Raw genomic sequence first — 13619 nt, forward strand, 5'->3', positions numbered from 1 at the left:
AACCGTTAGCCTGAAATAACCGTGAAAGTTCAAACATAAATCCTCAGGGTAAAAGACACAACTGTAGTTACCTAATTATTAAGTTGTATTCCTCAAATTTGGAGGAAAGTTCAGCTGAGCAACAAAGCACGATTTATATTCATTTTCCTTATTTTCAAAGACTATATCTGAGAAATGATTTTAATTTACCGTGCATTTTAAACCTCACACAATATAGATTTCTTATATCCTGGAATGTATTTGATGAGAAATACATTATTCATTTATGGAAGTCAATGTGTATTTTTGAAAGTATCAAACGTAGCTTTAAAAAAAATAGCGTTTACCCTAACATGCTCAGTCCTTTCCTCCAAGAAAGTTCTCTGGAATGTTAAAACTACTTATTTCTCTAATTTCTCTAAAGTAGCAAAAGGAAGTTATTCACGTATCTTGCTTCATGTGAGTCACAAAACAGTCTGAAAAGTTAAAACAATAAACTGAAGCTTTTCTCCCCAAAATGTAGACAGAAAAAAAGTATGGGACCTGCAAACATGGGTTATATTAGTTTAGCAACACAGAAGAAAGAATTCTGCTCTTCCATAGACCAAGCCACTGAAACAGGGAGAGCACTGTGGGTTCTTTTAGGGATTCTCTTGTACTCGTTTTTGAAGTACAGCACTGAGCCTGACCCACAGAGGGCACACGGCAACATATTCCTGACTGACGGAATGAAAACTGAATGAATGGAGTATGGTACAAAAGTGCCTGATTGATGCCCAGGCAGTTTTGCAGAGCACTCTGTTGGAGTCCATATACAAACCACTTTCCCTTCTCATTCTCCCTTCGGCTTTCCTCTTTTTCATGCTCTGTGGTGGACCAAGATCCTTTGTCATTTCTTCTGAGGAACATCCACTCCACTATCTGCTTGAATCTAGGGGGGTTCTCTGTGACTACTTTGACCAAGAGAGTATGGCAAAAGCGATTCCATGACCGTTTCCAGAGCTAGGCCCCAAGAAATTGGCAACTTCTACTTCCTGTCTCTTAGAATGCTTTTTCTTGAAAACCCAAGCTGCTATAAAATAAGTACCACTACTCTGAGATCGCCACACCATAGATCCCAGGCCTTTGTTCCAGCTAAGCCCAGTCTTCCACCAATCCTCACCATCGTGCCACCCACTTAGGTAAAGCCATTGTGAACTATCCAGACCAACCCACCTACCAGTTGAATACCACTAAATGACCTCAGTCAATGCCATGTAGAGCAGAAGAATAGCCCAGGTGAGCCCCTTCTAAATTCTGACCCACAAAATTGTGTGATACAATGAAATGGCTATTTAAACCAACTACATTTCGGGATAATTTGTTACACAACAACAGACTCTTGTCTCTCTACTTTCTCCTTTCTTTCCTTCTAAAGACTAGCAGTGGAAGCCAAAGGCAGCCATGCTAATACAGCTCATCCTTGTACCCTTAAGCTTGGTTCTGAAAACGCAGGCAAAACACTGAGAGAAGAAACTGGATTTTAATCAAGAGGCTTGGATAGGGCTTTGAGCCCTATTGTCTCTTCTTCTCTAGAAGCATTACCCTGAAGGTAAGCAGCTACCTACCCATCAGCTTTGGCACCAAGGCCAGGGAGCCTCCACCAGACACCATGGAAAGCCATACCTGCCTCATGAGCTCCTCTTGGCGCATTCGAATCCTTTCTCTTTCCATCTGGATTCTCTGAAGCCGCAGTTTCTGCTGCTGCTGCTGCTGAGTGGTCAGCGCATTGGGCATACTCATGAGCCCTGCGGGTGGGTTCTGAGTGGGGTGGTTCTGCTGGCTCAGGGTACTGGGGGCCATCTGCTGCTGGTGTTGGTGATTCATCACTGCAAGCGGGAAGAACATACAGATTAATGACCAGGGCCCACAATACCTTATCAAAAATAGACCATCAGAATGTTTTGTGCTTTGGAGTATAGATTCCTGAGATTCCTTCCAAAGTACTTTCCTGTTAACCATTACTGTTTAAGTAATTATTACCTTAATTCAATTCACGGAGGCTCGAATGCTGGCCCCAATCCTGACTCATCTAGTCTCGGCTTTTGTTTCTGTTAAAATCTCATTTCACACCTCCCTGTCTGGAGTGCATTTTAAGCCTTACATAGAATATAGTGGTCTAAAGCAAATTCCACAAAGGTTATCACAAGTTATGAGATAATTTCACCAGATCATCTGTGTGTGTGTGTGCGCACATGTATACTTTCTCAGTTAATTTGTGTGTTTATGGCAGAGGTAAGGAGGGCATGTGATCTCTGGTACACAAACCAGTGAATTGATAAGCAACATGTAACACAAAGCACCTAGATCAGGAGCCGACATATAAGGAGGACTCCATTAATCCTTTGTTTGAAAAGCATGCCGCAAGGAGGCCTGAGCTATGAGCTAAACTCAGGAACAAATATCTGATTGAGAAAAAAATGTTTGTTTCTTCAAAGGGAGAAATTATGGAGAAAGAAATGACACAGAAATGCTAAACATGTTGTGCCTGGATAAAGGCATGAGAAGTATTTTAAATTTTTTAAAAATTCTCTATCTGCGTTTAACAACCAATGAAATTTCAGCATATAGAACTTCACTTTATGGCCAGGAGCGGTGGCTCACGCCTGTAATCCCAGCACTTTGGGAGGCCAAAGCGAGCAGATCATGAGGTCAGGAGATTGAGACCATCCTGGCCAACATGGTGAAACCCCATCTCTACTAAAATACAAAAAAATTAGCCGGGCGTGATGGTGCATGCCTGTAGTCCCAGCTACTCATGAGGCAAAGGTAGGGGAATCGCTTGAACCCGGGAGGCGGAGGTTGCAGTGAGCCGAGATCGCGCCACTGCACTCAACAGCCTGGTGACAAAGAGAGACTCTGTCTCAAAAAAAAAAAAAAAAAAAAAAAAGGAACTTCACTTTACAAAAATAATTTTAAAATCTTTAAATAAATTTTATAATTGGTATTTCTAACAAAAACGCATTTTTAAAAGTGCTAGTTTTTCTCAAAATTGTTTACCAGTCAAATTTGCTTAACTTCTGCTGGGCAATGTCATGTAATAAAGAAAACCATGCTTTTCAGTCTATTTCCTCCTAGGTCAGGGTCAAAGACAACAAGGTATAATTTTATATACTCACTTCATTTCTGAGAAAAAAATTCTCAATTTTTGCTATATTTGGTATCATTAACTTTAAAACATTTTATAATATATGTATATTTTTATACTATTTCATATATATGTATGTATTTTAAACATAGAGACAAGGTTTCACTATGTTGCCTAGGCTGGTCTTGAACTCCCGGGCTCAAGCAATCCTCTCACCTTGGCTTCCCAAAGTGCTGGGATTGCAGGTGGAAGCCACCACGCCCAGGCTTAAGTTAAATATTATTTTTTTTTTTGAGATGGAGTCTCGCTCTGTCACCCAGGCTGGAGTGCAGTGGCATGATGTCGGCTCACTGCAATCTCCGCCTCCCGGGTTCATGCCATTCTCCTGCCTCAGCCTCCCGAGTAGCTGGGACTACAGGCACCTGCCACCACGCCCAGCTAATTTTTTGTATTTTTAGTAGAGATGGGGTTTCTCTGTGTTAACCAAGATGGTCTCGATCTCCTGACCTCGTGATCTGCCCGCCTCGGCCTCCCAAAGTGCTGGAATTACAGGCGTGAGCCACCGCCCCCGGCCAAGTTAAATATTTTTAATCTTCAGTTTGCTATGAATATTATGTAGAAATATGATATACAAGTAAATTTCTTTTTTTTTTTTTTTTTTTTTGAGACGGAGTCTCGCTCTGTCGCCCAGGCTGGAGTGCAGTGGCGCAATCTCGGCTCACTGCAAGCTCCGCCTCCCGGGTTCATGCCATTCTCCTGCCTCAGCCTCTCCGAGTAGCTGGGACTACAGGCTTAAATTAATTTAAGTAGCTCAAATCTTGATAAATTAAATATATGTATTAAATGTATAATATATGTGTATATTTGAATGACATATACATATATATACTTTTGAAAGACAATACCAACACTGAAGCTTTTCTAGAGAAGAATAGATTTCTTTGAGGAAGAATTCAATGGCAGAGATTTCTCCAGGATGGAGGTGAGGGTGGGATAAAAATGTTCTTTTTTTATTCATACGCTCACTGAAATTGTTATTGCAATTCCTGCTGTGTGTCATGCACTGGGCTTAAACTTGGAAAAATAGCTCCTGCCTTCATGAAAACTAATGGACTGGTGGAAGAGAGGTGTGAAGAAATGAGATGGATTTTTATGTGTGGCTTATGGAACGTGAAACTGTTAGGCTATATAAGGAACCTGGGAGATTATCTAGTCCATCCCCTTATTTTATGGAATAGGGACTTTAACCCAGAAAAGTTAAGGTATGTGCCCTGGTTAGTGGCAAGTAGAGCCAAGACCAAAATCGAGATCCTCTTGTACCCCGTCCAACTGTCCCTAGCCACCTCCTGTTCCATCTTAGACTGAAGAAAAGGAACAATTGCTGAAGCCTCAGAGCAACCCTATAAAGACAGTCTGCCTTCAATTGTTTGCAAGAAAGTACCACACACATAGCAGGTCATCAAAATAGGGACCCAAATGTTGCTTGCGTTACTAAGAGGAAGGGCTCGAGGAGAGCCTGGATAGATTTACAACTCTGGGCCCAATAACATGCTAGTAAAAGGGAAGATATCAGCGTATATTGCCTAGACAGTTCAGGTTTCCCTCTTAGAATTAAGCCCGCCACCAAGGGCTCTCACCTCCTGGCACAATCCCAGGTACACAGGGAAGGCTCAGGAAACGATCTGATGAATGAATAAAACCAGTTGGGCATTTCTTACACTCTTAGATTAAGAATAAGAGAAAAAGCACAGTCATGATTGATGCCAAAAAACCTGAAATGAGTATTTCACTTCTAGAGCTTGTTATAGTATAATTACAACTTCTACTTGAAGGCCTGGGGTGGGAGGTAAAGGCTTTTGCACAGATGGTGTCACAGGGGAAAAGTTCTCTTAAGTACAGATTCAAGTAAGACAAAATCCAGACATCCAGAAGGGTTTAATTCATGAAACCTATTTCAAGCCAGGGAAGAGAGGCGCAGATGGAAGAATGATAATTATTTCAAGGAACAGGCATTTCTGAACCTTCTATAAAAGTATGTTCTTACTAGTAGTTATATTTAATATGGTAGTATCTGATACAATTACTAGAGACAAAAAAGATGCCCAATAGTTCTGATATCAGAAATACCCAGGCTAGGAAAAAAAAAAAGGCTTCAAAGGCACAGATTGTTAACCCTATGTTGTTGTTGTTGTTTTGAGACAGAGTGTCACTCTGTCACCCAGGCTGGAGTGCAGTGGTGCCATCTTGGCTCACTGCAACCTCTGCTTCCCAGGTTCAAGAGATTCTCCTGTCTTAGCCTCCTGAGTAGCTAGGATTACAGTCGTGTGCCACCCTGCCCTGCTAATTTTTGTATTTTTAGTAGAGACAGGATTTTGCCATGTTGGCAGGCTGGTCTCCAACTCCTGGCCTCAAGTGATCCACCTGCCTCAGCCTCCCAAAGTGCTAGGATTACAGGCGTGAGCCACCGTGCCCAGCCCTATGTTAATTTTTATAACTTAGATACTTCGAAAAATTTTAAAACTGACTCAGGCCTGGTGACTTACTGACATAACAAATTCTAGTAGGACTATCATCAGTCACTTAGGTAGACTGCCCTTTTCGGTGTACAAAATGCTGCATTGGGCATACTCACAAGCAGTGTACTGTGTTACTCAAAGCCACATAGCAACCAGATATTGCTCAGCAGATTTTATTAATATCTGAATCCTAATCTGGGGGAGTTTCAGACTTGGAGAAGAGCTCTTCCCAAGCCACACCTATGTGAGTCTTTAAAACACTTGCCCCTACTTGAGACGTTCACAGGAAGTAATGGTGGAGACATTGGTTTCTTCCACTTAATTTAGATTTGATCATTCAGACTAAACATCTCTCATTATTAACTGTAGAGTCTGGAAAAGAGTGGAACTTAGATGATAGCTTTGTTTTCAAAGTAAAGCACATATCAACAGAGCAGTTTGTACAAGGATATTCAAAACAGTATTGTTTATAATTGCAAAAGATTAAAAATGATCTTAATGTCCATCAGTGGGAGATATGGTCCACCCATTTAGAGAAATTCTGTATGATGATTCCAATGTTTCTTAGAGATCATCCAGAAGGGGAAAAACCCAAAGGACAGAACTGTATTATGAGCATGTTACTGTTTGTGGTTAGAAAAGGTGGGGCATGTTATGCATGTGCAGCAAATCTCCACAGAAGGGTACACCTGAGACTGGCAACAGTGAGCACCTCTGCAGAAGAAACTGGGTATCAGGGATGGGAGATCTTCCTTTTCCTTTTCTGTACTATTTTAAGTTTTCCTACATGAATTTATCATTTAATGTAAAACATAAGTGAAAACAAAAATTTTAAAGCATAAAACAAAAACATGGCCATGTAAGCATCAAACTCAATATTTTGTTGGTAGAGTGAAAGAAAGAAGCTCCAAATTATCTGAAAAATGACAAATACAGCTTAGGATATAATCAAGGCTGTCGAAGCTGAGAGTCTGCTTGGTGCAACCTCTCCTTATGGAGATGAGGAAACCAAAACTCAGAGAAAGTGAATTTTATCTAGGTCATAAAACTTGTCGGTATCCTAGAAGCCAGGTGACTCATCTCAACCCAGGAACCCATGATTCAACTTGCCACTCTGCTCCCTCTAGTTGTTTAATTTCAAACCATACTGAACCATCATTGACATTGGAGCTCATGAGCTTCACTGGTGGTTGAGGTTCCTTAAAACCACTGCTTTTGACATTGAGGGCAGAGGAGGCCAGAGGCAGAGAAAAAGAGAAACAAAGTCCTCAGCAAAGCATGGGAAGGCAAAACATCTACATCTGTGATGAACAAAATACTCCTTGGGATAATATTCCAGAACATTTTAGGGAGAGAACAATAGTTCCATTAAAAAAAAAAAAAAAAAAAAGAGCTAGGCGAGGTGGCTTAATGCCTGTCATCCCAGCACTTTGGGAGGCCGAGGCAGATGGATCGCCTGAGGTCAGGAGTTGAAGACCAGCCTGGCCAACATAGTAAAACCCCGTCTCTACTAAAAATACAAAAAATTATCTGGGCGTGTTGGCAGGTGCCTATAATCCCAGCTACTCGGGAGACTGAGGCGGGAGAATGGCTTGAACCTAGGAGGTGGAGGTTGCAGTCACCTGAGATCATGCCATTGCACTCCAGCCTGGGCAACAAGAGCGAAAACTCCAGCTTAAAAAAAAAACAAAAGAAAAAGCAGAGTATTCCAAATGCAGTATCTGAGGCCAAGCCGGATTAAAGGCAGACTGCCACAAACTGCCTCAAAAAGGCTAAAGACCTCGTCAGCTCTAGACCGTTGCCAGTCCCCACAGAAAGGAATAACCCAAACAGAAGATTTCTCCATCGAAGCAGGAATGCATCAAAGCTAAAGCAGGGACATCTTTTTTGTTTTTCCTTCCAAGAGAGTCAGAATTTAAATTTAGATTCCCATTTATCTTTTTCTTTTTCATTGTTTTCATCTCCTTTTCCCTCTTTCTTTTTTTTTTAATAATTGGCTTTCTCTTCTGTGTTTGGAAATTGATAAAACCATGCTCTGCAGATGTGTGACTAGAAACATTTAATTGGCATTATTCAATATAAAGGAAAAAATCACACACACACAAAAAAAACCACCAGTGCCAAGGCATCTGAGATACAAACACACTTTTGATTCAATGACTGTGTCCTTGGTGAAGCAAACAGTAAACACAGGAATGGGGCGGGGGTGGGGGTTATTCATGTAGGACATGACCCTCTGGTTAGTGCTGCCTGGGACAATATACACTTGGTCATTTCTACAAAGCTCTAAGTGTATGCTCAAGGCGAGGAAGTTCCCTGGACTCAATTCTAAGCCAGCACAAGATTTGCTATATAAGAAGCAAACATGGAAAAGGTAAAGGCTTCAATCCTGAACTTTTGCCTTTTGCAACACCAGGAAACAGAGAGCCACAGCTCATAAAGAAAGTGCTTTTGGCAGCTTCCCTAAGCCAGGAGCTGCAGACGATGAGGGAGGCCAGTGAATCAGAGGCTGCCCAGAGCGCCTCCTGGAATGTTTCACAAACGTCTTTTTGGCCTCAGCGGGTTTCAGTGGCTTGCTCTTCTATGTCCTGGGCTTGCTTCCCTCATTTTTAAAATAGGTTTTAGTTACACACATACACATATACAATGCCAAGTGAAGAAAACAAAACCATAAGGGTAGGCTCAAGTATGAAAACCATAGCGGACAGGCCTGCAAGGGGCTGGCTCTGAGTAGATCATGGAAAGAACAGCTGGCGCCCAGTGGTGAGAAGTCACACCTAAGTGCTAGGAAGACACAGAAATTACTTGACTCCCTTCAAATCCTTCTCCCCAGTTCACATGTGAGTCTTGGAAGGTGAAGAAGACTATCTTAGGCTAGTATGCATTTCTTGTTGCATCTCCATCCTCTCTCCTTTCAACAACAAACTTCTCAGTGGAGGTATCTCTACTCTTGGCACTTTGAGGTGAATTTTTGACAATAAGTGGTTTTGTTAATGTGTCAGAGGCACAATTCCATTTAAGTGAATGGGTAAGGCCTCCCCAAGCCCTCCATGACTTTTTCCATCCCCAGCACCTATTTTCTAACTGTACTTCGGTTCCAACAATAATGGGGAGTTTTCACAGGCTGTAGACTATGGTTCATTAGTTTAATAAAAATGTAATTTCCACAAATCCATATTCATATGAACAGATAATTAAACAAATAAATGGAGGAAGAAGAGACAAATCTCCCTTACAGAGGAATTCAAAATCATTTATGTAGACACACCATGCTCAAAGGTGGGGGGGATGGGAGGCAACATAACTGCAAATAGTGAGTTCATTCCAAAGAATACAGGATTGAATGAGTGGTGGTCGATGGGAGTTGGGGGGCAGCATTACTGTGCAAAAGCTTGGAAAATACTACCTTGGCCAGGTGATCAAGATCAACATTAACAGTGACAAGTCATGATAATAGTGTGCACCCTTGATGTGATATAATTAGAATGACACTTTATATCTGTAGTCTTCTTCCAAAAACTTATAACTCCAGTCTACCTATGAGAAAAATATCAGACATATTTCAATAAAAAGGCATCTTACAAAATACCAAAGCAACACTCCTTAAAACTATTAAGGTCATCAAAAACAAGGAAAGTTTAAGAAACTGTCACAGCCAAAAGACGCCTAAGGAGACATGATGAGTAAAGGTAATGGGGGCTGAGCGCCATGGCTCACGCCTGTAATGCCAGCACTTTGGGAGGCTGAAACAGGAGAATCACTGGAAGCCAGGAGTTCAAGACCAACCTGGGCAACATAGTGAGACCCTGTCTCTACAAAAAATTTTAAAAATTAGCTGGGCATGGTGGCATGCATTTGTGGTCCCAGCTACTTGGGAGGCTGGGGCAGGAGGATCACTTGAGCCCAGGAGGAAGAGACTACAGTGAGCCATAATCGTTCTACTGCACTCCAGCCTGGGCAACAGAGTGAAACCCTGTCTCAAAAAAAATAAAAATCAAAAAACAAAACACAAAACAAAACAAAAAAACAAAGGTAATTTGGTATTCTGTATGGGATTCTGGAACAGAAAAAGATATTAGATAAAAACTAAAGAAACCTGAATAAAGTATGGATTTAATAATTACTGGCTCACTAATTATAACAAATGTAGCATATTAATGTAATACACTAACAACAGGGGAAACTGGGTGAGTGAGTGTATAGGAACTCTCTTCTCAATTTTAATATAAAACTAAAAGTGGTTTGAAAAACAGCACATTTTAATGTGCCCAGTGAATACCAGGAACTATGCCGGGTACTCTCTCTTTAATAGTCAATATTAATAGTCAATGGTTGGGGTATGTAAAAATGGACACAATCTTTAAGAGAAAATCTGGTCTATAATGTGTCCCAGGGGAATAAATAGATATTAAGCTAAAATTTTTAAAATTGCTTCTAGAAGTGTTCCCTGGTCTAATAAGACTGGGAAATGTTGGGCTAAAGAAAGTTAAAATAATTTATTTTATTGGAAGAGTTTTCAGTCTTTAGTGTAATAGGGGGTACCAAGACTTTCTGAAAGAGATATATGAATTCAACAATTCGTTTCTCAAACCTGCAAGGCTGATGTTCTTCTGGATAGGAATACTAGGAAATGCTGGTCCACTGTAACTTAGTGGATGTCTTGGCGGAGTACTGAATTATAAATTAAATATGAATGAATATTATATTAAGTCCCTACTGTGTGCTTAGCTCTTTAAAATTAAAGAAGCTGTTTAGGACACGGAGCCAGAGAAGGGAAAAAAGCAGACAGGGAATGTTGAACAAAACAGTTTCATGTGCCTAGAATGAGGGACTGCTGTTCAAGATACACAGTAATAGAAAAACAAAGCAAAACAAAATACAGGAAAAGCAAGGGTCATAAAAGACTGCTTGAATATCTGCTGACATTTTCTATAAGCACATGTTGATTTAAAAAGAAAATTTCAAAGATGGCTTAACTTCCATATCAGTTTTCACAGGTAGTTAGCAAAGCCTTGCTAAATTAACTTCAGTTACATATATTCAAAATTATCTTTAAAAAAAAAAAAAAACTTGCTTCTATAATAAAACCACATCAACTATTCCAAATAACACTTCTAACATCATCCTTTAAGAGTAGAACAGGTAAAGCCGGCATGGTGGCTCACGCAGTAATCCCAGCACTTTGGGAGGTTGAGGGCGGCAAATCACCTGAGGTCGGGAGTTTGAGACCAGCCTGACCAACATGGAGAAACCCCATCTCTATTAAAAATACAAAATTAGCTGGGCATAGTGGCGCATGCCTTTAATCCCAGCTACTCGGGAGTCTGCGGCAGGAGAATCGTTTGAACCCTGGAGGCAGGAGGTTGCGGTGAGCGAAGACCACGCCATTGCTCTCCAGCCTGGGCAGCAAGAGTGAAACTCCGTCTCCAAAAAAAAAAAAGAGTAGAACAGGTAGAGGCTGACGTTGTTTTTAAAACTTGAACGCAGGCTCTTCAAAATAGGTAAATATGCAACATTCAAAAGCATACACTGGGTAATACACTTGATATGGCATCTGGGAAACTTCCTCCTTGGAACAAGTGTTTAATTCAGTTTGATATCTGGGCCAGTAAGTTCATATAAACTTCATCAGAAACACTTTCCAGGAACCTAAACCCAACATGAGAGGGGAGCATAAGAGCTTCCAAAAGTTAGAATGCAAAGCTTTACAATCACCTCATTCTCTTCTTCTCTGTCACAGAGGGTGACCAATTATCCTGGTTTGCCTGGGACTGAGGGGTTTCCCAGGACACAGGTCACAGTGCTAAATCTGGGAAAGTCCCAGGCAAATGGGATGGTTTTTCACTCTAGGCCTATGGCCATCCGTAGACCTAGGGCTAACTCAGGGCAGCAGAACTCAAATTTCCTATTTCCACCCTAATGTCTTCCCTTAAAAAGAGAACCAGGAGCCAGTACAAAATGACCATTCATTATTCAGAACTGTCAGGCTATCCAGATTAGCTGTCAATGCGTCCTCCCTGGATTAAAACTAGGTGGTTGTCCTTTTGTATCCATATTATGTGATAATTGGAATGGGAATATTACATACTCATTTTATCTGTAATTTTCGAAGGAAATCAAGAACTATTTGTGATATTTATGTCATATATATGATATATGACTGCATTATATCACCCATAAACATGCACTTGGTTAAGTGTGAAAGTCAGGAAAACCTTTCCTGTTGGACTCCTGGTTGAGCCATACACCTGAAATGAAGCTCTTTTAAGAAACATTGCACTATTCTCTTCCTGTGATTTGAACTAACTCTCATGTTCCTGGACTTGTGCTCTTTATAAACAAGACCTGGGAAAGAGCAAAGTCTCCCCCTATCCCTCGGGACCAGTCACAATGATATGGATCTTCCTTTCTTACAAAAATGGAACAAAAATAATTTTAGTGCATTTCAAATCTGATTAAGGCACAGAGTAGGCACTAAATATATTCTCCCTAAAGTAAGGTTAAGGGAGGTTAGAAATTGGTAACAAAATATCAGTTCCATTTATAGGAAGATGATCATCATAGGCTTTTTAAATTTCAAATAGAAACATAATCAAGATGACAACTCAAAAGAAAACTGGAAACACCTCACCCATAACTCTTCTTCTCTTGAGGATGCATTTTAATCCTTACTCCTAGAGTTTCATGGGGAATATCTAAAGGGTACCACATTCTAGTTGCTGCTTCCTCTTACTTCCAGAGCATAGTTGCCTGCTTAGCCCCATTTCATTTTGAGTTTTACTCATGATTTACAAACCCATCACTTTCCCACAGTACTCATTATAGGTGAGGGCCATGTATTTACCCAACTTTGTGTTATCACCATAGAAATTCAGGATAGAAGGGTCTTAGTCCATTTAGACCAATGGTTCTCAAACTTTACTTTAGTATTAGAATCCTTCTCCAGAGCCAAGTATGCGGCTTGAAGCAGAGGCTACTCTTAAGACCCAGGGTTCTTTCATCAGCTGAGGAAATGAGCACTTAAAGTAGGCACCTTTGAATGTCTTCTCTAAATTCTCTTGGTCTTGCTTTCACTCTGCTTTCCCTTCAGGCATTTCTCAAGTGTCATGCTGAAATTTTAAACAAATGTTTAAAACACTTTGAACAGGGCCCAGCTTTTGGAAACTGAACACTAAGGTTAGCTTCTGCTCACATCCCCCTGAGATTCTAGCGTGGGACTTTGGGACAGACTTTAAAACCAATGATTTAGACTAATTCACTTATTTTAGAGATGAAGAATATTGGAAGATTAAATGCCTCAGCCCAGATCTCAGGAACAGGCTGTGACAAACCTAGGAAACCCGGAACGCCTTCTAGAATGCTACAGCTAGCATCAGCTGCATGGATCACTAATTACTGTCCAATGATCACCAACGGATCACCAATCACTGCCCAATCCTTTTTCGTAGTCATCAAAATATACATGATAAGTTAAATTTGGTAACAAGGCCAAGTAGTGTTTCCTTTTCCCTATTTCATGAAAAAGTCTAATGCAGACTATTTTAATTAACCTATTTACTTTAAAATGATGGGATCAACGTGAATCACGTTTTGATGACACCATTTGTGTGATCTCATATTATAGGAAAGGTAGAGCACTTTGTTCTTCAACCCTCCAAAAAAAAAAGACAAAAATCAAATAAACTTTGAAAACTCACATTTCATAATTTAGAAAGGCTTATATATGGGAAGGAGAGGTGCTGCCATCAGCCAATGCTAGACCTTCTGGCCATAGAGGCTTTGGGGGAATAATGATATGCAACTGAAAGAAGCAAGCCAAAACATACAGGTGTAAATCGTTTCTGACTTATGTGCAGACCCAGCCACATCAAGCTTTAAAAAATATTTCAGCATCAAGAGTGTCTGGGTGCAGCTGCGGGTCTTTTCCTCTGTTTATGGACCGTCCATGGCTTAACTTGTGAACTGGCCAACGTCAGGTGTCACGCAGCCCTGTCTGA

General features: G+C 40.7%; 1 protein-coding gene across 5 annotated transcripts in view; it reads right to left on the reverse strand.

Moving 5' to 3' along the window:
• Positions 1–13619, reverse strand: part of WWTR1 (WW domain containing transcription regulator 1) — a 228422-nt gene that overhangs the window by 24042 nt on the left and 190761 nt on the right. For all 5 annotated transcript variants that reach the window (XM_055247820.2, XM_063620239.1, XM_063620238.1 and 2 more), the window contains one exon: positions 1645–1847. In XM_055247820.2, coding sequence (XP_055103795.1) covers positions 1645–1847 — 203 coding nt within the window. The remainder of the gene's footprint in view (positions 1–1644; positions 1848–13619) is intronic.

Source organism: Symphalangus syndactylus, chromosome 17, assembly GCF_028878055.3.
Source record: "Symphalangus syndactylus isolate Jambi chromosome 17, NHGRI_mSymSyn1-v2.1_pri, whole genome shotgun sequence".
Lineage (NCBI taxonomy): Eukaryota > Metazoa > Chordata > Mammalia > Primates > Hylobatidae > Symphalangus > Symphalangus syndactylus.